At 37.4% G+C, this 20,200-nt stretch overlaps 2 protein-coding genes across 14 annotated transcripts in view; one reads left to right on the top strand and one right to left on the bottom strand.

The window, feature by feature from the left end:
• Positions 1-17,650, top strand: part of PGM3 (phosphoglucomutase 3) — a 30,915-nt gene extending 13,265 nt beyond the window's left edge. For all 4 annotated transcript variants that reach the window (XM_010586471.3, XM_010586466.2, XM_010586463.3 and 1 more), the window contains exons 5-13: positions 3,591-3,724; positions 4,559-4,754; positions 6,954-7,111; positions 8,364-8,447; positions 11,693-11,791; positions 13,364-13,477; positions 14,561-14,683; positions 16,033-16,206; positions 17,226-17,650. In XM_010586471.3, coding sequence (XP_010584773.2) covers positions 3,591-3,724; positions 4,559-4,754; positions 6,954-7,111; positions 8,364-8,447; positions 11,693-11,791; positions 13,364-13,477; positions 14,561-14,683; positions 16,033-16,206; positions 17,226-17,315 — 1,172 coding nt within the window. In that variant the 3' untranslated portion in view covers positions 17,316-17,650. The remainder of the gene's footprint in view (positions 1-3,590; positions 3,725-4,558; positions 4,755-6,953; positions 7,112-8,363; positions 8,448-11,692; positions 11,792-13,363; positions 13,478-14,560; positions 14,684-16,032; positions 16,207-17,225) is intronic.
• The window catches only part of DOP1A (DOP1 leucine zipper like protein A), a 123,772-nt gene continuing 104,154 nt past the window's right edge, over positions 583-20,200 (bottom strand). For 9 of the 10 annotated variants that reach the window (XM_064288422.1, XM_064288413.1, XM_064288429.1 and 6 more), the window contains one exon: positions 18,053-18,640. In XM_064288422.1, coding sequence (XP_064144492.1) covers positions 18,335-18,640 — 306 coding nt within the window. In that variant the 3' untranslated portion in view covers positions 18,053-18,334. Of the gene's footprint in view, positions 7,736-17,032; positions 17,085-17,762; positions 17,899-18,052; positions 18,641-20,200 lie in introns of those variants that run through there. The other variant, XM_064288416.1, reaches the window with a different exon arrangement.

Raw genomic sequence — 20,200 nt, 5'->3', positions numbered from 1 at the left:
ACAGTGGTTAAAAGCACTTGGCTGCTAATCAAAAGGTCGGTGGTTGGAACCCACTAGCTGCTCTGTGAGGGGAAAATGTGGCAGTCTGCTTCCATAAAGATACATAGCCTTGGAAACTCTCTGGGGCAGTTCTACTCTGACCTATAGGGTCTCTATGACTTGGAAATGGACTCAGTGGTGGTGGGTGGATGAGATCCAGTTGATTGATTGTGATGTTTAGATTTTCTGTATCTTTGTTGAGTTTCTTTCTAGTTGTTCTGTCTTTTGTGGAAAGTGGTGTATTAAGGTCTCTTACTATTATTATGGGACTAAATCTCTTTTCAGTGTATTTTTGAGCTCTGTCATTGGATTCGTAAATATTTATAATGGTTATGTCCTCTTGGTGAATTGATCTTTTAATCATTATATAATCCCCTTCCTTGTCTTCAGTGGTGGGTTTTGCTTAAAGTCTTTTTTTTTTTATCAGAGATTAGTATTACCACTCTTACTGTTATTTGGTTTACTGTTTGCTTGATATAGTTTTTCCCTTTACTTTTTAGCTTATTTATATCTTTGTGTCTAAGTTGTGTCTCTTGTAGAAGGGTCTTTTTTTTTTTTTTTTTTAATACATTTGGTTACTCTTATTTCTCCTGACTGGTGGATTTAACCTGTTTATATTTAGTGTGATTATTGATAGGAATGAATTAATTGCTGTCATTTTGTTGTGCTTTTTTTTTTTTCGTGTTGTTGATGGTTTCTTTGTTCTGCTTACTTTTGTGTACTGAGTTCCTTTTGTTTATAGATTTGCTTTTCATTTACTTCGTTGTTGATTTTGTGTTTATTGAGTCTTTATGGTTTTTTCCTTTTTTATTTTGGTGAATAGGTTTATTGATTTTCTTTGTGGTTACCTTGAAATTTACTTTTATCTTCCTAAGTTTAAACAGTCTATTTTATCTTGAAATCACCTTGATTTCTTCTCCATGTGGAAGTTTACACCTGCACCATTTATTCTCTCTTTATTTTGAAGCTGTTGTTTATGGATTTATGTCTTCGGTTCCCTTTTTTCAGTCTTGTGGATTTATTTTATTTATCTTGGTTGGTAGCTGGATATGCTGTCATGTGTCCTAATCTCAGGTTGTTATCTGGTGGTGATGTTTCTCTGTCCTAAGGACTCCCTTTTATATTTCTTGTAAGGCTGGTCTGATTTTTACAAATTCCCTTAATTTCTGTTAATCTGTAAATGTCCTGGTTTCGCCATTGTATTTGAGAGACAGTTTTGCTGGATATATAATTCTTGTTTGGCATTTTTTTCTTTCAGAGTTTTGTATATGTCATCCCATTGCCTCCTTGCCAATATGATTTCTGCCAAGAAATCAGAGTTTAGTCTTATTGATTCTCCTTTGTAGGTGACAGTTTGTTTTTCCTCAGCTGTTTTTAGGATACTTTGTCTTTGCTTTTGAAAAGTTTGATTTTGATATGTCTTGGTGACTTTCTTTTGGGGTCTAGTCAGTATGGGATACATTGAGCTTTTTGGATGGATATCTTCTCATCTTTCATATTAGAAAAAAAATTTTTTTTTTTTTTCTAATATCTCATATTAGGGAAGTTTTTTTGCTAGCAAGTCTTCACAGATTTTCTCTCTGCCTTTTTTTTTTCTTTCTCCTCTTATTCTGGAATTCCTATCACATATAAGTTATTCCTCTTGATAATGTCCCACATAACTCTTAGGCTTTCTTCATTCTTTTTTTGAATGTTCCTCAAACAAATTAGTATCAGGGAATTTGTCCTATATTTCACTGGTCCTGTCTTTCATTGATTCAGTTCTACTCCTATATCCTTCCACTGAGTTTCTGAAATTTTATTGTTAATCTTCTGGATTTCTAGTTGGTGTTTTTCTATGGTTTCTAGTTGTTTATTTTGTCATTTTGTGCTTGTATCATTTTCTTGAATTCTAGAGTTTTGTCTTACGTGTTCCCTGGTTCTGTCTGTGTTTTCCTAGAGGATCTTAAATATATGTCTTTTTATCAGGTAGCTCCATTACTGTTTCTTCCTCAGGAAGGTTTTCTGGTCCTTTATTTTGGTTACTTGGTCGAGCCATCTTGGCTTGCTTCTTTACATGAGTTAATATTGTCTGTTGTCTCCGAGGAATTAAGGTTATTGTTTTTATTCATATTTATTTATTCACTGTATGTTTGTTTGCTTCATCCTTGTTCTTTGTTTTGTTCTATCTGAGCAGATGGGGGGGGCACAATAACCTGTTAACTAGTTTGGTGGTACTAGGGTGGTAACCCTGTCTCTGGGTGGGTGGGATAGCAACTGGGAGTGTGGATGTGGGCCTCTGTTTGCTGGTCATGTTGGGGGGAGCTGAGGGCAGACCTTCTTTCGCTGATCCAATGGCTCAGGAGTAGTAGCACTTACCAAGTAGGTGGGACGCCAGGTGTGGTGCTGGAGCGGGGGACACAGTCATTGCCATTCATCGTGGGGGGCTTGATGGCAAGTGGGTTAGCACGTGGATGTGATGTCCTTGCCACTTGCAGGGTTGGGGGTGCCAGTGTGTGGTGGGTGGTTCCATCTGTGATCATGAGGTTGCCACCCCTCTCCGAGATGGGGTGGGGAAGTGGGTGGCAGGTGGATGGGTGGGCAGGATTGTGCTTACTGTTGCTCATCAAGTGGGCAGAGAGGGGTAGTAGATGGAGCTAGGGGAGGGGGTCTTATGGCCTCTGGCGGGGTGGGGTGGCTAGGGTAAGGGACCTCCTGCCCTGGCACTCCTGTCTGCTCCAGCCAACTATCAGGACCTGCCCCCAATCAAGTGCAAGAAGGGAGGGGTGCCTGGAATAAGTCAAATGCGAATCCCCTCCGATACTCTGGATCTACTGCCTTTTATGTGCCACTTAACCACAGAGATCTGGGACCTCAGCTCATGAGTGTAGCTGACTCTGGATCCTGTCTCCCTACTCTGTGGATGGCAGGATCCCTGGAATTTTTGTCTGTCTTTGTTTTCCTTCCTTATATCCAGATCATGAGCTGCTTACCTTCTCTCTGGGTGTGTCTGTACAGTTTCTCTGTCTTGTATGGGAATGTCATGAAATTATTTTCCTGTGCTCCTTACGTGGGGTTGTTACTGGCTTTGTCTCAAGATGGGCATGTTGAGCTTGACCAACTGGCAGAGCCACTCTGCTCTGTGTTACTCCTCGTTCACTGCATTCATTCAACTTTTTTCTTACAGTCTGTGTTCGATTCACTTATTTATCTTTCCTTTTTGATGTTCAGGGTTCAGGATTGTTATCTACATGTGTTTCACTTGACTTCTTGGATGTTTGCTGTAGAGGGTCACTATGGTACATCTGACTAAGCCTCCATCTTGGCTCCACTGATTGGTTTTTTACTACAAATAATAATTATTATTTTTTAAGAATTCAGTATGTGACATGCAGTTACAGTGATTTCAGTGGATATTTGTGCATCTGGATAGCTTGGAAATGATCATTTTCACGTTTTATGAAATGTCTTTCTTTAAAAAGGACTTATCACTCTGAAATTCCTATAAAATGAATCCACTTATTTTTTCTTTATTAAGTGTGATAAAATTTCTTTTTGTATTTTTGTGACAGATTATGGCCTGTTAACCACACCCCAGCTGCACTACATGGTATACTGTCGAAATACTAGTGGCCAATATGGAAAGGCAACTATAGAAGGTTACTACCAGAAACTCTCTAAGGCTTTTATGGAACTTACCAAACAGGTGAAAATCTCTTAAACATGGTTAGAGGTTAAATAAATGAATAAGTTAACACAGATCAGTTGAAAAGTTTTATTTATATACATGTGTATATATATATATATACACACACATATATATGTTTAATCGAAGTGAAGTTCACATAAACAAATAAAGCTGTTTTAAGTTATACATTTAAAATGTACCATTTTAAACTGTATAGTTCAGTTGTATTTAGTGTATTCACAGTATTACACAACTACCCACTCTCTGGTTGCAGAAATTTTATCACCCTATAAAAATACCCTAGACCCATTAAGTAATCATTCCTGATTCCTCCTCCGCCAACTCCTGGTAACCTCGAACCTGCTTACTGTCTCTCTGAATTTGCCTATCTGTATATCATATAAAAGGAATTATATAATGTGTGATTTTTTGTGTCTGGCTTCTTTCACTTAGCATATTGCTTTCAAGGTTCATGGACATTGTAGCATGTATCAGTACTTTGTTCCTTTTCAGGGCTGAGTAATATTCCATTGCATGCATATATCACAGTTTTATCCATTCATCCATTGATGAGTATTTGAGTTGTTTATATAAACATTATTTTAGTTAACTCATGTGTTTTAACCCAAGAAACAAGCAAGTACATATGTTCAGATGTTGTTAAAGGAACCCTATACATGACATGGGTGATGCAGTCAGTTAAGGTAATCTACTTCCAATAAATCAGCCATTTGGTATACATATATAGATATATATAAATGTGTGTGTGTTTATATATATAAACACACAGTTCACTTTTATTTTTATAACTTGAAATGTTTCTTCCATGTTGTCTGTCTTTTTCCTTTGAAGGCTTCCTGCTGTGGAGATGAATATAGAACACTTAAGGTCGACTGTGCAAATGGTATAGGGGCCCTGAAGCTAAGAGAAATGGAACACTACTTCTCACAGGGGCTGTCAGTTCACCTATTTAATGATGGAACCAAAGGGAAACTCAATCATTTATGTGGGGCTGATTTTGTGAAAAGTCATCAGAAACCTCCTGAGGGTATGTAATACAAGAACTGTACAATTTTGTTTTAAAAGCTCTCTGAAGTCCATTTCGTTTACAAAAGGAGGCAACGAAGTAAGTAAAGTCGTGTAACTAGTCTTGGCTCTGCCTCTTTTAGACATCTAGGAATTTTCTCACTCTACAGTGACGTTGAAAATATGGCCTACTTTCTCCAGCTGTGAAGTCAGTGTGTACGGAATATCGATGAGAAAAGCAAAACTAGGAAACAGTAATCCAGAGCTATGGTCCTCAAACTTTAACATGCATCAGAATCACCTTGAGAGCTTGTCAACACAGATTGCTGAGCTCCATCTCAGGATTTCTGATTCTGTAGGTCTAGGATGGGGCTCGATACATTGCATTTTTAACAAGTCTCTAGGCTTTGTTTATTGTACTGGTTTGGGGACCACACTTAGCGAACCACTGATCTAAACGATAGTAGTTAAGTGTTATTGTCTTTGACTTTTTATCTGAATTAGAGACGCTGTGGATGGTGACTGCAACTCTGTTTTGGTTATGATTATCTGCAAAAGCAGTGTTTTCCACAGTGGGCGTATTAGGAGGAAAACTTCGATCAGAGTGTAGCTCTGGATTGTAGTGTTCTAGATTTGTCTGCATTATAGACCCTAAATCGGCAGCCTGTTGGTCAAATCAGCTTGGAAATGTATGTTGTTTGGTCTGCTCTGTGTGTGCGTGTTTAATTGCATTTGCTGCCCCATTTAAAAATTTCATGATTTCACTTAAATATCAGACTCTAGTTTCTCTTTACTAAAGGCACACATGGCCATCCTTAATGGTAGTAGAGCACTGGTGGCACAGTGGTTAAGAGCTTGGCTGCTAACCAAAAGGCCGGCAGTTTGAATCCACCAGCTCCTCCTTGGAAACCCTGTAGGGGCACTTCTACTCTGTCCTATAGGATCACTGTGAGTTGGAATCCAAGGGTTTTTTTTCAATGGCAGTAGTCCGCTGCAGTTGAGTAGCTGCCGCCCCCTTGAAGCAGGAACAGGACGTGCTTTCTCCAGAACTGTACAGACTTCATCCAATTGCCTCACTCAGTTATGTTATTTCAGATTCACTTGAGGAGCATTTACATTTTTAACTTTCCATTAAACTAGTTTTAATCAACCAGTTTGAGCTCCTTTTCATTGAATTGCTTGTTTTCTTATTTACTTTACTGACAGTTCACTTCTGTGTTGCCCATTTATCCACTCACTAAATATTTGAGCTCTTATCTCTACTGCTCTAGGCACTAGAGATACAAACAAAACAAAACCCATGGGTTCTCTGCTTTCTGGAAGCTTGCGCATTGTGTCCTATTGTCAACCTTATATTCGTATCCCAGGAAAAAAACCTCACTTCTTAGTTGCCTCATGCTGTATTTGTTACTCTGCTGCTATTACAGCTAAGAAACAGCAGAACTTTCTTTAAAAATTTGATGTGACAGTACTTGAAGCTTTGATAACTTTATGCAAATTATAAACTCACAGGTTACAATTTTTTGTTCATAATTATCAATGTTCTTATTATTTATGCTGTGAACAAATAAATTCTATTAGAAGTAAAGCACACACCTCACCTATTGCTAATTAAAATATATTCTTATATATACATATTGGAGCCTTGGTGGCACAGTGGTTAAGTGTTCGACTGCAAACCAAAAGGTCAGCAGTTCAGATCCACAAGGCACTCCTCGGAAACCCTATGTGGTAGTTCTACTCTGTCCTATAGGGTTCTATTAGAATTGACTCGACAGCAATGGGTTTTTTTTTTTTTTTAAATACGTATGTAAAGGATATGACACTACTAGGTAAACTGCATTATGATAGTACCTGTAGCTTTCAAAACGGTACAGGAAACCTGTCTTAACCAACTGGCTTGTAAAATGGAATTTTTATCTTAGTATTATAGCAAGTTTTGGCATAAATAGATTTTGAATGTTCCTTTTTCAGTTTGCTGTAAAAGAATTTGGCCTGTAAAACCACCAATAAATCTGTACAAAATTTAAAGATTAAGACGTTGGTTTTTATGTGGAAGGATAATTTTAAATATGTCATGGAAAAAGTGCGGACATGCTATCTGCAACACATAAGGGCAGTTATATTCCTACTTTATTGAAAAATTTTTCCTAGTAACTAGTGTGAGAGGAAAACTTATTAAATTGACTGAAATGAGATTTTAAATTATTCTGCATGCTAGGAATGGAAATGAAGTCCAATGAAAGATGCTGTTCCTTTGATGGAGATGCAGACAGAATCGTTTATTACTACCAAGATGCGGAGGGTGACTTTCATCTCATAGATGGAGACAAAATAGCAACGTTAATTAGCAGTTTTCTTAAAGAGCTTCTACTGGAGGTATGATGGGGTGATTGGTTACCTTTGAAAACAAGATTTACTAGTGAAATAGTTCCATATCAGACAGTCATGTGCATGTCTAAAAGGCACAATTTATGGTAAGTTTCTTATGTTTATAGCTAGGAAATACAAAAAGACTTGGTTAATTTCAGTCATTTCAACACTGGGCATTGGTTTTGGAGGCTGAAGATACTCTTTTTCTTATACTGGCAAAGTTTTATGATTTGAGACTTTATGAAGTTTTAGTTTTTTCATAACTGACACTTTAATGAGTTCTACCATCACTCCCCAGAGCCTCAAACCTAAACAGAAAACCTCATCATCTGAAAGATTATTTTTATTATTATAATAAGCTTTGTGATGTGAGATGGTTTGTTGTTTTGTAAATAGCTTTCAGGCTGGCTTTATTGTTGTTAGGTGCTATGGAGTTAGTTCCGACTCATAGCAACCCTATGTACAATAGAATGAGACACTGCCTGGTCCTGTGCCATCCTCACGATTGTTGTTATGCTTGAACCCATTGTTGCAGCCACTGTGTCAGTCCATCTCCTTGAGGGTCTTCCTTTTTCTCACTGACCCTCTGCTTTACGAAGCACGATGTCCTCCTCCAAGGACTGGTCCCTCCTGAAACATGTTCAAAGCATGTGAGACTTAGTCTCGCCATCCTTGCTTCTAAGGAGCGTTCTGGCTTTACTTCTTCTAGAACAGATTTGTTCTTTTGGCAGTCCATAGTATCAGACTGGCTTTAGTATATAATAAAGAAACCAAACTTGTTGCTGTTGAGTCGATTCTGACTCATAGCGACCTTACAGGAAAGAGTAGAGCTGCCTGATAGTTTCTAAGGAGCAGCTGGTGGATCTGAACTGCTGACCTTTTGGTTAGTAGCCAAACACTTTATCAATATGCCACTAGGGACCCTAGTATATAATAGGAAATACCTGTTTTAATTTAGTAAAAATATATTTTACTTCAAGAATTCAATAATTAGTTTTACTTAAAAAAAAAAAAGATGAAGATCAAGAGATTGGTCATATCACAGGCTTCTTTATGAAGGATTTCTTATAGGATTAAACAGTGTTCAAAAACACTTTAGCCTTTTTTTCTGGTTTACATGTAAATTTTCAGTAAGTCATTTATTGCATAAACAGGCATGGCTGAACTGGCTCATGATTTTATGCCATCCTTTAGAGCTCTCATTATATTTTTGCTGTCTCTTTCACTTCTGATGATGTTAAATATTGTTTTTGTCTAGATTGGAGAAAGTTTGAATATTGGTGTTGTACAAACTGCATATGCAAATGGAAGTTCAACACGGTATCTTGAAGAAGTTATGAAGGTATTGAGCCATTTTTATTTTCTGGACGTTTCTTAATTTTATTTCTGTGAGGAAATAAAATGTCCTCATAAAAGTGAATAGGCTGTCATGCATGGAGCTGAGTCACTGTCCATGTAAGGTTAAATACAATTCAAAAAATCAAAATTCTCCCTGATACAGAAAAGAGACTTTTGACCCTTTTCTAAAAGCGTTTCCTCTAGAAAACTTGTAATTTAAAATTCTCTGCCTCTTTGAAAAGTAGGTAAGTCTTTTAAGCTTCTTCCCAGTTTTACAACCCAGGAATGTTTTTTCTCATGGGCCTAGAGCTACCTCTTTGAAATGTAAACATCAAAGAAGACAGCATCCTTGTCTCCTAGCTTTGAGAGTTTAACTTTGGCATCTGGCTTTAAGGTATAACCACCTACATAACTGATAGAGATATGAGAAGTTTTAGTATTCCTTTGGATAAGGGCAATTAGCTAACACAGATGGCCACTCCAGTTACCACGTAAGTTTAGGATAAACTGTGTGACAGGTGGTGCTGCCAAAGTCCTCTTACTTTGAGGACTAGTTATCGTTTATGAGAACATGTATGTAATGGGTTGTATCTGCCTGGTTATGTAAAAAATTTCTGTCTTTGCACTTTTTAGCAGATTGCGTGTGATGCATCTCACATGGTTTCATGCTTAGTAATAAAACTGTTTCTTTTCTCAGAGAGGTTTTCTGAGTTGGCAGGAGATTTTGTTTCTAATTATTTCTCCCACATCCACTGAATGACTGTCCTCTGTACTGTACTACCTACCCTAAGAGTTAGAAGTTTATGGCCAAAATTCAAAGTCTGTACTTTTTCTACTTGTTCCTCACAGAAGTTTGGTTAAAATACAAATAAATATATAGCGAAGAGAAATAAATTGGGGCCCTGGCAGCACAGTGGTTAAGTGTTTGGCTGCTAGCCAAAAGGCTGGCAGTTCAAAACCACCAGATGCTCCTTGGAAACTCTATGGGGCAGTTCTACTTATAGGATCACTATGAGTCAGAATCGATTTGATGGCAACAGATTTTTGCCTTGACCTAGCTTTTATACTTGTTGCTCACAGAAGTTGGGTAAAAATACAAATATATACATAGGGAAGAGAAACAAATTAAAGAAGGAATATAAAAGTTATTACAGAATATCCGAGGCCTGCTTAGAGTATTACTAACAAGGGTAGCACTGTATACCAGCACAAATCACAAAAGAGTTACTGTTTCCTTGGGGAGTAAGCAATTTTGCCCTTTCTCACTGTGTAACATTTTCCTAACTTCTGTGCCTCCCTTTAAAACTTCTTTCATTTTGCTAGCTTTTGTTAAAGCAGGGGTTACAGAGTCAGATTCCTGTGTGGTCTGGATAGGGGAAGTGAATGAGTAAAGTAGGTGCTTATAGACTATGAAGAGTATACCCAGGCCAGCTGCTCTCAGCCTCAGTCATTACCAGATTCTTTAAGAGAAGGTAGAAATCTGAATTTGCATGTGAATTTCCTACTTTTCACATTCTGGCAATGGATTCAAAATTTTAAAAACAGCAAAATAAATATCATCTGGAGGCTGCTAGTTTGTGACCATATGGTTATAGTAAACTCAAAGAACTCCATCTGGGCCCAGGTGCTTGCCTTGCGCAGGGATTCTGAGTAGCTGTGTTATTGTTTTAAAAATTTAAATTTTCTGTCTTAAGAATTTTTATAGGTGGGATAATACCTTGTTTAAGAAACTGGATATATCAAAAACTATTACTTCTCAGTCCACTGTCTTCTAAATTATTTTTATCACTTGCCATTCCTGAGGTCCCCTAAATCTCATCACATGATCCCTTTTGTAGTTTTGCTACTGATCAGTCTTTAACTATTTTTACATATCATATCCACCCATGACTCTCCGTACCTACTGTCGCTAGTCCAGCAATCAAATTTCTTACTAGGATTACATCCCCTCCTCACTTATCGACGTGGTTTGGTTCCAAAGACCAGGTCATTATGTGAAAATTGGCATAATGTGAAAATGGAGGATGACCATGTCAGATCACAAAATATTATGTGGGACACACATGTCCTTCTGGACCTGAGAGGCAGAAAATGTATGTGGATGCTGTGTCCCACTGGTCATGAAAGGGTTACTGCCAGACATACGTCATTGATATGCAAAATAGTCAGATAGTAGATTTTTTACTATTTTTATACAAGTGAAATGCTGGATAATGAGATAGCGAGGAGTAGGTGTAGCCCTAACCAGTAAACAGTTGCTATTGAGTAAGCTCTGACTCATGGTGAGCCCATGTTTGTCAAGGCAGAACTGTGCTCCATAGGGTTGTCAATGATTGATTTTTCAGAAGTAGGTAAATGGGCCTTTCTTCCGAGGCACCTCTGGGTGGACTTGAACCTCCAGCCTTTTGGTTAGCAGCCAGTGTGTTAACTATTTGTCCTAGAAACCTAAAACTGATCCCCTTAGGTCTCTTAGCCTTCCTCTAAGCCAGGGGTGGGCAAACTATGACCTTGTAGGCCAAATCTAAGCTGCCATATATTTTTATAAATAACATTTTATTGGAATACAGTTAGGCCTATTCATTTACGTATTATTGTCTGTGACTCCTTTCATACTGCAGTGGCAGAGTTGGGTAGTTGAAAAAGAAACCTCTCGCCTGCAAAGCCTAAGATACTTACTGTCTGGCCCTTTATGGAAAAAGCTTTGTCATCCTACACTAAGCCATTCTCCACATTATAACTAGATTCAGCTTTCTAAAACAGTAAGATCATGTTACTCTTCTACTTGTAATCTTTTATTCGCTTGTAAGGCTCTTCCTGAAGAGACCCTCATTTTTCACCTTGCTTTACTCCATGACTGTGCTTCCTCAGAGTCCCTGGGTGGTGCAAACGGTTATCTCGCTTGCTGCTAACCAAAAGGTTGGTGTTTCAAGTCCACCCAGAGGTGCCTCAGAAGAAAGGCCTGGAGATCCACTTCCAAAACAGCCACTGAAAATCCTGTGGAGCTGTTCTACTCTGACATACATGGCGGTCCTCCTGAGTTGGAATTGACTATATGGTTTTTTAGTTTGGTGTGCTTCCTCAGTGTACCCACTCCCACTTGCCACATTGTATTTTAATTGCTTGTCTTTTTCACTACTCTAAGCTCCAGACAGTTCTGTTCTTTTTTTGTACCTGGGGATGGTAGTTACACAACATTTGTTGATTGAATAACTGTTGTTGTGGTTCTTTAAATTTGTGTGTTTGTCACAGGTACCTGTCTATTGTACTAAAACTGGTGTGAAACATTTGCACCACAAGGCTCAAGAGTTTGACATTGGAGTTTATTTTGAAGCAAACGGGCATGGCACAGTAAGTTCTCCAAAACAGAACTGTGGCCCTAGCTGGCACTTTTCTTTATGATAGGCATTTTGCATCTGGGTAGTAATAGGTAATATTCCACTTCCATGAAGTGATTGAGATGGTGGTAGAAATAAGATTATTTGGTTAATCTTTTATTCTGTTGTTGTAAAATTCTGGTTCTCATTTAGATTGTAGTGATCCCTCTTTGAATATTAAAAAATATGTTAAATTGTTCTTTTTAATATTGTTTTTAAAAATATGAAGATCTTAATTTTCTTTATAACCAGACTGCCTATATATTATTTAAAATATTTTTCTTCAGCTGGCCATAGGTAGGAAAAGGAAGACTTCAGTAGTTGTGGTGAAATGAAAAGTATTGGAAAGTTTGAGAATTTATAAACTTAAAGTACAGTTTGTTATAAACTTTTATAAATATGTTTGAAGTATTCAGTGATAAATGTATAAACGTATAAATAAAGTTTTTTATGGCTCTCAGCAGACAATTTCCTAAAAATATTTGTCATTCACTATTTTAAAGGATACAATTCAGTGGTTTTAGTATATGCACAGGGTTCAGACTTTTTAAAATATGTTTTTATACCTTGCCTCATTTTGTAAGTAGATTTGAGTCGCCCAGCAGAAAACTTGGAATCTAGGCCAGATTGTTTTCCTAATTAGTTAGACATAGGCTTCTGGAGGCCTAAAATATAAGAAGGGGGAAAAATAATACAGTTCCTAGAAATTGCAGTTAAAATATAACTTCAGTGATCCAACCCAGGGGTTGGTAAAGGTTTTCTTAAAGGGCCAGACAGTAAATGCTTTAGACTTTGTGGGCCATAAAGTCTCTGTTCCAGTTACTCTGCTCTGCTGTGTAAGTGAATAGGAACGGCTGCGTTCTGGTAAAACTTAGTTACATTAAGTGGCTGGCCTGCACCTTAGTTTTCCAAACCTTGATCAAACTATATTTCACCAAGTAGCTGTGCATAACATGCTACTTCCCAGTATTAGCCTCCTGAGAGCAATAAAAACATGGATAAGGTATTCCAAAATGACGAAGGAACCTCGAGCTTGATGTGTATTGTGATAAATACCCATGACACCATTTGCCATAACTGATAAGTATTATGAACCCATTTCCTACTTTGCCTAGCTTATATCCTTAAAAATTTTAGGCCAATAAACTGTCCTAGTTGAAATGAATTTTGTCTTTCAAAGTAAAATGGATATAGACTGAGACTTAAGTAATCAGGTTACACGGAACTGATTTTGCTGGCTGAGGGACAAACATAATGAACTCATTTGTGTATTCTTTTGCCATAGTGGTGTTTTCTTTGTAATCAGCTGCTTAAACTTTGATAACCAGTTTATAATCCAAATAAACCTTTTTTGGGGGTGGGGTCTGTTAATATCTCCTGGGTTCTGATTATATTTATTAATTTCATACTTTGTAAGGCTGCCATTTTCCCCCTCAGTTCCTTCATCTTCATTACAAGTTTAAAAAATGATTTAGCTAGAATGATAGTACTAATGATAGGGGGTTGGAGAGTGTTCAGTGATTTATTTTGTATGCTTTCATTGCAGGTATTGTTTAGTAAAGTTGCTGAAATGAAGATAAAACAACTAGCAAAAGAACTAGAAGATAACAAAAGGAAAGTGGCTAAGATGCTTGAAAACATTATTGACTTGTTCAACCAGGTCAGAACTGATGGGGTGGTAGACTCTTGGTTACCTTTACATTATTCAGAAGATGGACAGAATGGAGTGTAAAAAATACACCCTGGTGGTGTAATGGTTGAATGCTATGGCTGCTAACTAAATGGTCTGTAGTTCGAATCTACCAGGCGCTCCTTGGCAACTCTATGGAGGCAGTTCTCTCTGTCCTATAGGGTTGCTATGAGTTGGAATCTACTTGATGGCAGTGGGTTTGGTTTTGGTGTAAAAAATAAAAGGGGATAAGTCCTGGCCTGGTGGCTTCCTTGGAACAGTGTTATATACTATTCAGATTTACACTGAAATGGTGTAACAAGGTATTTTTATATGCTTTACTCCCTATTTTTTATGATGAAAATCTTCAAGTACAGTGAATCCACCTAGATTCAACACCTACTGAATGTAAATATGTTACTAAATATTTTTTAAACCAGCTTTCTAGTGGAAATTGTAATTGACAAAGGACATGTATGTGGGTATGGGCTATGGACAAACTGAATAAGACAGGGAAAAGTGATCAAACTGATATTTGGGCATCTTCTGCATATTGGGCACTTGACATATCTTGTTACTTCTTGCAGTAACACAGTGAAAGGGGTTATCGTTAACCCCCATTTTATAAATTAAGAAACAAAGGCTTAGTGCTAGTTAAGTGGCAGTGTATGGATCCAACTTCAGGTGTACACCAAAGCTCTATTTCTCCACTGTACCATGAAGCCTTCTAGTATCAGGACATAGAATCTATAATATCTAAAGGGAGTCTTAGAATGATAGTGTTAGCCCCTTAAGAGGTAACCAGTCTAATCACATTTTATAGATAAGATCAAAGGCAAGTTTCTCAAGAGCTAGGTTCAGTATTCTTTGTGTAGCTTTTACTGTTGTCTTCCATAGATAACTTTTTTTCATTATTGTTTGTATTTATCCCCACAAAAAAAGTCAGTAGTTATTAATGCTGCATAGAGTTGGGTAGGAGCACAGGATATTGATTGGTTTGCCAAGACAGAGACCATTCATATCCAAGGTTTGCTTGTATTAGAGTGGTTTCTTCTGTTTTTTCTCATCTTGTAGGCAGCTGGTGATGCTATTTCTGACATGCTGGTGACTGAAGCAATTTTGGCTCTGAAGGGCTTGACTATACAACAGTGGGATGCTCTCTATACAGATCTTCCAAATAGACAACTCAAAGTTAAGGTATGAGAGAACATTCTCCCAAATCTCAGTATATAAAAAAATCTTTCTCAGGCATGTAATTTCACTCTGTACATACGCATACATCACAGGAAATTACACATTGAAGTCCTATGAAACACAGACCTACTGACATACATGGGGTTGCCATGAGTCGGGGCTCAACTTGACGGCAGCTGGTTAACTATTTTCTCACATTTCAAGATATTACAGAATAGCTGTACATTAATTTACTTAACTATTGTTTGACAAGTACTTTCCAATTTTATTATGATATTCTGAGCTACTCTATTCATCACCTTCTTTTATGGTTTTATTATGGAAATTTTAAAACAAAGTAGAGAGAACAGAATAGTGAACCCCCGTGTACCCAGCTTCAGTAGGTTTCAGCTGTGGCCCTAACTCATTTCTCTATATTCCCAAGATTATTTTCAAGTAAATTCTTGATAGTCTGTCATTTCAAGTGCAGATATTTCCTCTGCATTACTCTTGCTTTACAGAGCAGTTCCTGAGGCTAGATGCTGAGAAGTGGAATTTGTGGGCACAATGGAAAAGAAACTTTTTCTTAAGGCATTTGAGATAAACTGCTAATTGAGTTCTGTTCACTTTTGTGCTAGTTTACAAATTCACCAGTAGAATTGGTGAAAGACAGAGATACTAAAGCCAGAATACTCAGAAGTAGCTGATGATTGTTCAGATTAGTTTTTGGCATATTTATGAGAAATCATGACCTTTTTATATAATAGGTATTTTTTAAAAAGATAAGTGGCAACCTAAGGTTATTTTAAAGGAACTCTGGTGGTACAGTGGTTAAGCACTCAGCAGTGGTTTGAACTCACAGGTGAAAGATGTGGCACTCTGTTTCTGTAAAGATTACAGCTTTGGAAATCCTGTAGGGCATTTCTACTCTGTCCTACAGGGACACAGTGAGTTGGAGTTGACTCAACAACAGTGGGTTTTAAGGCTGTTTGATTAGTGGCTTTACTGGGGTTCAAGGTATGATAATAGAACTTGAAATTTTATTGGCCATTGCTTTAGTAATAAGATGGGGGGACATAATTTTACAACTGAGAACCAGTCTGTGGTTTTGCTAAAGATAGTGTTTTATAGAACAAAGAAACAGAAGTTATTCAAATGTTGAAATTAATAAAACATTAAAACTTTTAATAGAATTTCATCCTTTGCTAAATCTGGTACTTCACTCTCTCAGTGTTGTACTCTGTGGTACAGTAAGCTGAGGTCTATTATGTTAAAATGACAGGTCCCTATTCTTTTGGTGGAAATGTAATTATGTTGAACAGGTGAAATTTCTGAAAGGAGGTTAAATATGTTTACAAAATACTTGTGCTTAGGTTGCAGACAGGCAAGTTATTAGTACCACTGATGCTGAAAGACAAGCAGTTACACCCCCAGGACTACAGGAGGCAATCAATGGCTTGGTGAAGAAGTACAGGCTTTCCCGAGCTTTTGTCCGGCCCTCTGGAACAGAAGATGTAGTCCGAGTATATGCGGAAGCAGACTCCCAGGTAAGCTGGGATAGTTCTATTAAAAAAAATGTGCAATGAGAGTCTAATAACTTAGGCTGGTGAGGAGACAACACTTTAGGAGAGAAAACTATTTTATGTTTGAAATCTCACTGTCATAATTAAGAGTTTAATATTATTATATCTAAGATTTCTTTATGGGCCCTTTTAGGTTCATTTTAAGACTATATTAGACTTACTGAGCTTGTTTCCCCAACTATTTTATTTATTCTAGACTTCCTGAAAGTGTCATATTTCTAACTTTGGTATGAATAACTAACACTTAGATTGGTACATGTTAAAGCTTATGCAGTGTGAAGGGTATTATCCTTTTTTTTTTTCCTCCTTTAAAAATAATCCAGTGACTTTATGAAAACAACCAGTTCAGTGGTCTGTTTCTAAATCAAGTAGCACCATCATCCATGCTGCTTGAAATTCATCTTTGTCTCTGGACTCTTGATTTGTTTATAAAAATATTTCCTTTATGTGACAAGCCTTATTTTGGGCCTTTGATAGTTGCTCCATCTTATCCAGATACTTGATAAAGGTGGTCACATAGCTGGGGAAAAGTTGAGTGGGTCAAATAAGGACTCAGAAGAGCATACCTCCAAATTATAAGACCGCTGGCAAGTTTTTTGGAAAAAGTTTATGTCATCCTAGAATACTGTAAATGAATTTTTCCTGATAAGTAGTCTATGACTGAGGTCATAAGATTTGCTTATTCTTAGGCTAATTGTAGCCTTCTTGTCTCTAAGAAGTAGATTTATTTAACTCATCAGAATTTTGGAATGATAACTAGTTTTATAGTCAGAATTAGCTAAAAGCTTACCTTAGAAGAATTTGACCTGTCTTCCGTTTATTTAAAGGCCTGAGATTTGTTACTGAAAGATGAAGAAAAAGGTTTCATTTGAATATGTTAGTGCAACAAAATTAGAGAAAACCCTCCCCTTGCCCACATTTGCAAGTAGCATACGGTAGATGGTGTGTCCTTCTCATCTAATTGCTTTTAATATAATTTGCAGGAGAGTGCAGATAGCCTTGCACATGAAGTAAGCTTGGCAGTGTATCGGCTGGCTGGAGGAATTGGAGAAAGACCCCAACGAGGTTTATGAAGACAATTTTTATATTCCTGAAAAACTGGATTTTTAAAAAGATGTTTTTACAAAATAGTACTGTGACAGATATGATGAAGACTTTTAAAATCAGAATGCTTACAGTGCACTTTAGTAGATTGTTTTTAGATGATTCTTTTTCTTAAACACTACCAGAGTAATTCTTTAGAAGTAGAACTAGATAAGCCTTATAATTGTCCAGTTTCACCTCTAATTTCAATCTCACTGATGTAAAATATTGGGATTTTATGTACATGATCCAATCATTAACTTTACAATGTGTGTAGGGAAGATTTCATAAGAGTTGCTGGAAAATAAAAGCTTATTTAACTCCTTGTGACATCTTTTTCATCACCATTACCTAACTAAAATGTTGTTCTGTAGTAATCACCATCTTTGATACAATTTTCCAGAACAGAGTCTTTAGAATGAACACAGAACACTTACCTATTTGATTAAGATCACCAGGACTTCACGGGCATAAATATGGAGGTGGTACATCTCTACTCTGTATTGAGAGGTTGAGATGATAGTGCTACACTTGTAAGGATGCATGGCCCAGGCTTCAGGTATTTTTACTGCTCTTTAGTGAAGGTACGTGGAAAAAAAAAAAAAAACAAAAACTGTGATACATTCCAAAACCTCTGGTGGGGCAGTATCGTTCTGATAAGAGGACATTGTTAATGATAGAAAAGAAAAAAATCCCCCACCTGTCTAAATTAAAAGCCTGAAACCAGTAGAAAAAAAATGTGCAGTGTGTATTTTGCAGATTTAAGACAACTCAGGACAATAAAACAATGGACTATATATATAGAGATCTCTCTTAGGCACCATAATCAATATGAGCCAACAATATTTAAACTTGATTCAGGCCACATTCAGACATTTGCTCGTATTTACAAATATTTAAATTAAATACAACCTGAAGTGTTTTGTTACATACAAAAAACAAAAACTATACAACTCAGAATGGTGTTTGTTTTAAATACATTTAAGCTAAATGGAGCCACTTGTGGTGCTTAAGTTTTTATCACCCCTTCCAGAAAATCCTTTTCTACCATTTCTTCTATTTTTTGCCTGGCTTTGCTAGAAGATGGTTTGTGGTTCTCCAGTTTCATGTCCTTGTTAGGGAAGGCGTTTGAGTAGAAGACGGGACTCCCTGAGTGTCCTGCACATCGGCTTGTGACTTTGCTGTTGAAGACTTGGCTGAGTACATTGAAGAACGGCAGGAGCTGCTCAATACTGCGCACTGTGCAGATGGTGAGCAGCAAGTGCCCCGGCTCCCAACCCAACGTTCTCCCTGAGTTGTCTTCCTCTGGATTTTTCTGCAGAAACAAACAGAAATGTTATAAACAAATGAAGGGAGTACACTGGAAAACTTGAAAGGATATCAACATCGGTAATCACAGCTAAGAATGAATGTGAATGATAAGTCTCCACTTCAGTCTGCTTCTAATTGAGGCCTTTTAGTGCTGATTATTATTTTATATAGAGGTCTGACATATTCATTGTTTTTCCAACTAGGCTTCACAGGTAAGCTTAGTTAGCTAAAATGGTTTTGGACAGGCATAGGGAGAATCAAATATGATAGTTGTGCTTTGCAAATACTCAAAAAGCTCCCATATTTCTGGACTTCCACTAATATAACCAAGGACTGGGTCACAGAATGACTACAGAAGAAGCTAGGGAGGGACAAAGGGATTTATACATTTCACTATTAGTAAAATTACTGACCCTGTAGCACAAGAAAAGGATCTTTTAGGAAAGAAACTATCTGCTGCTTTGTCGTGCTAAATAACATGGGGAGGAAAACTGGACCTTGAGTCAAAATAATTGGGTAGTGTCCTGGTACTGCCATTTACTTTGTAGTGTCTTTGGGCAAGACACATAAGGGTTCCTTACTTAGAAAATGGAAAAAATCTAATCTCTACCTTGCTGTGGAGGAGTCAAATGAGAGTGCATGTGAAAATGCTATAAACTAAATATATATTAAGAGGCTATCTTAAGAAGCCAGCTAAGTTATACAAACACAGCTGTAGACATCAGTCTCTACAGAAAGATAGTAAGAAAACTGGAGATGTTTGAACTTAGGCAGAATCATAGGTATGACAACACACTAAGTACAGATAATGAACACAATGGACTGGGTAGGAAAAGCATCACTCAGTGAGACTTAGGAGGTGTAAATACAATCTGTCATATCTGTAAACAAATGGAGGAGTTTGCCTTTTACGATCAGATGTTGCTGAGATGTGTTTCTAATATTTTAATATCACTAGTTTCCTAACGGAGAGAACAAAAGCAAAATCCAGCTATTGTATGTGATTGCAAGGTTTGTTTACTTGTTTGAAAGTAAAATCCCGAGAAAGGAAAATAGACAAGTCAAAACAGACTCCAGGAAACAAGATCACCTAGTTCTTTATCCGTGGCCAGAAAAAGTAAAAAACCACCTCTGTCGCTTTATTTCTTAGCAATTATTTAACCTCTAGTCTAGATTATAGAATGTACAAAACTGTCTTCCTTTCCTTAACTGTAACACTGGCTTTGATGAGAGTCCTGTGGCTGACTTTCACGTTAATTACCATTACTGCAGCACTGAGAACGCCACTGGCTGAGCACACCACCTCTAGTTCCTAAATCAAACTGCATTTAGATGGCAATTAGCAGGTATACAGGAGTCCCTGGGTGGCACAAATGGTTAACGCTGGGCTGCTAGCTGACAGGTGGGCAGTTTGAACCCACCCAAAGGTGCCTCAGAAGACAGGTCTGGTGGTCTGCTTCCGAAAGGTATCAGCCGTGAAAACCCTATGGGATCAATTCTACTCTGCACATACGAGGTTGCCATGAGTCGGAACTGACCCAAAGGCAACAACAACAAGCAGGTA

This window comes from Loxodonta africana, chromosome 1 (genome assembly GCF_030014295.1).
Source record: "Loxodonta africana isolate mLoxAfr1 chromosome 1, mLoxAfr1.hap2, whole genome shotgun sequence".
NCBI classification, from domain to species: domain Eukaryota; kingdom Metazoa; phylum Chordata; class Mammalia; order Proboscidea; family Elephantidae; genus Loxodonta; species Loxodonta africana.
This window is presented reverse-complemented; position numbering and strand designations above follow the sequence as displayed.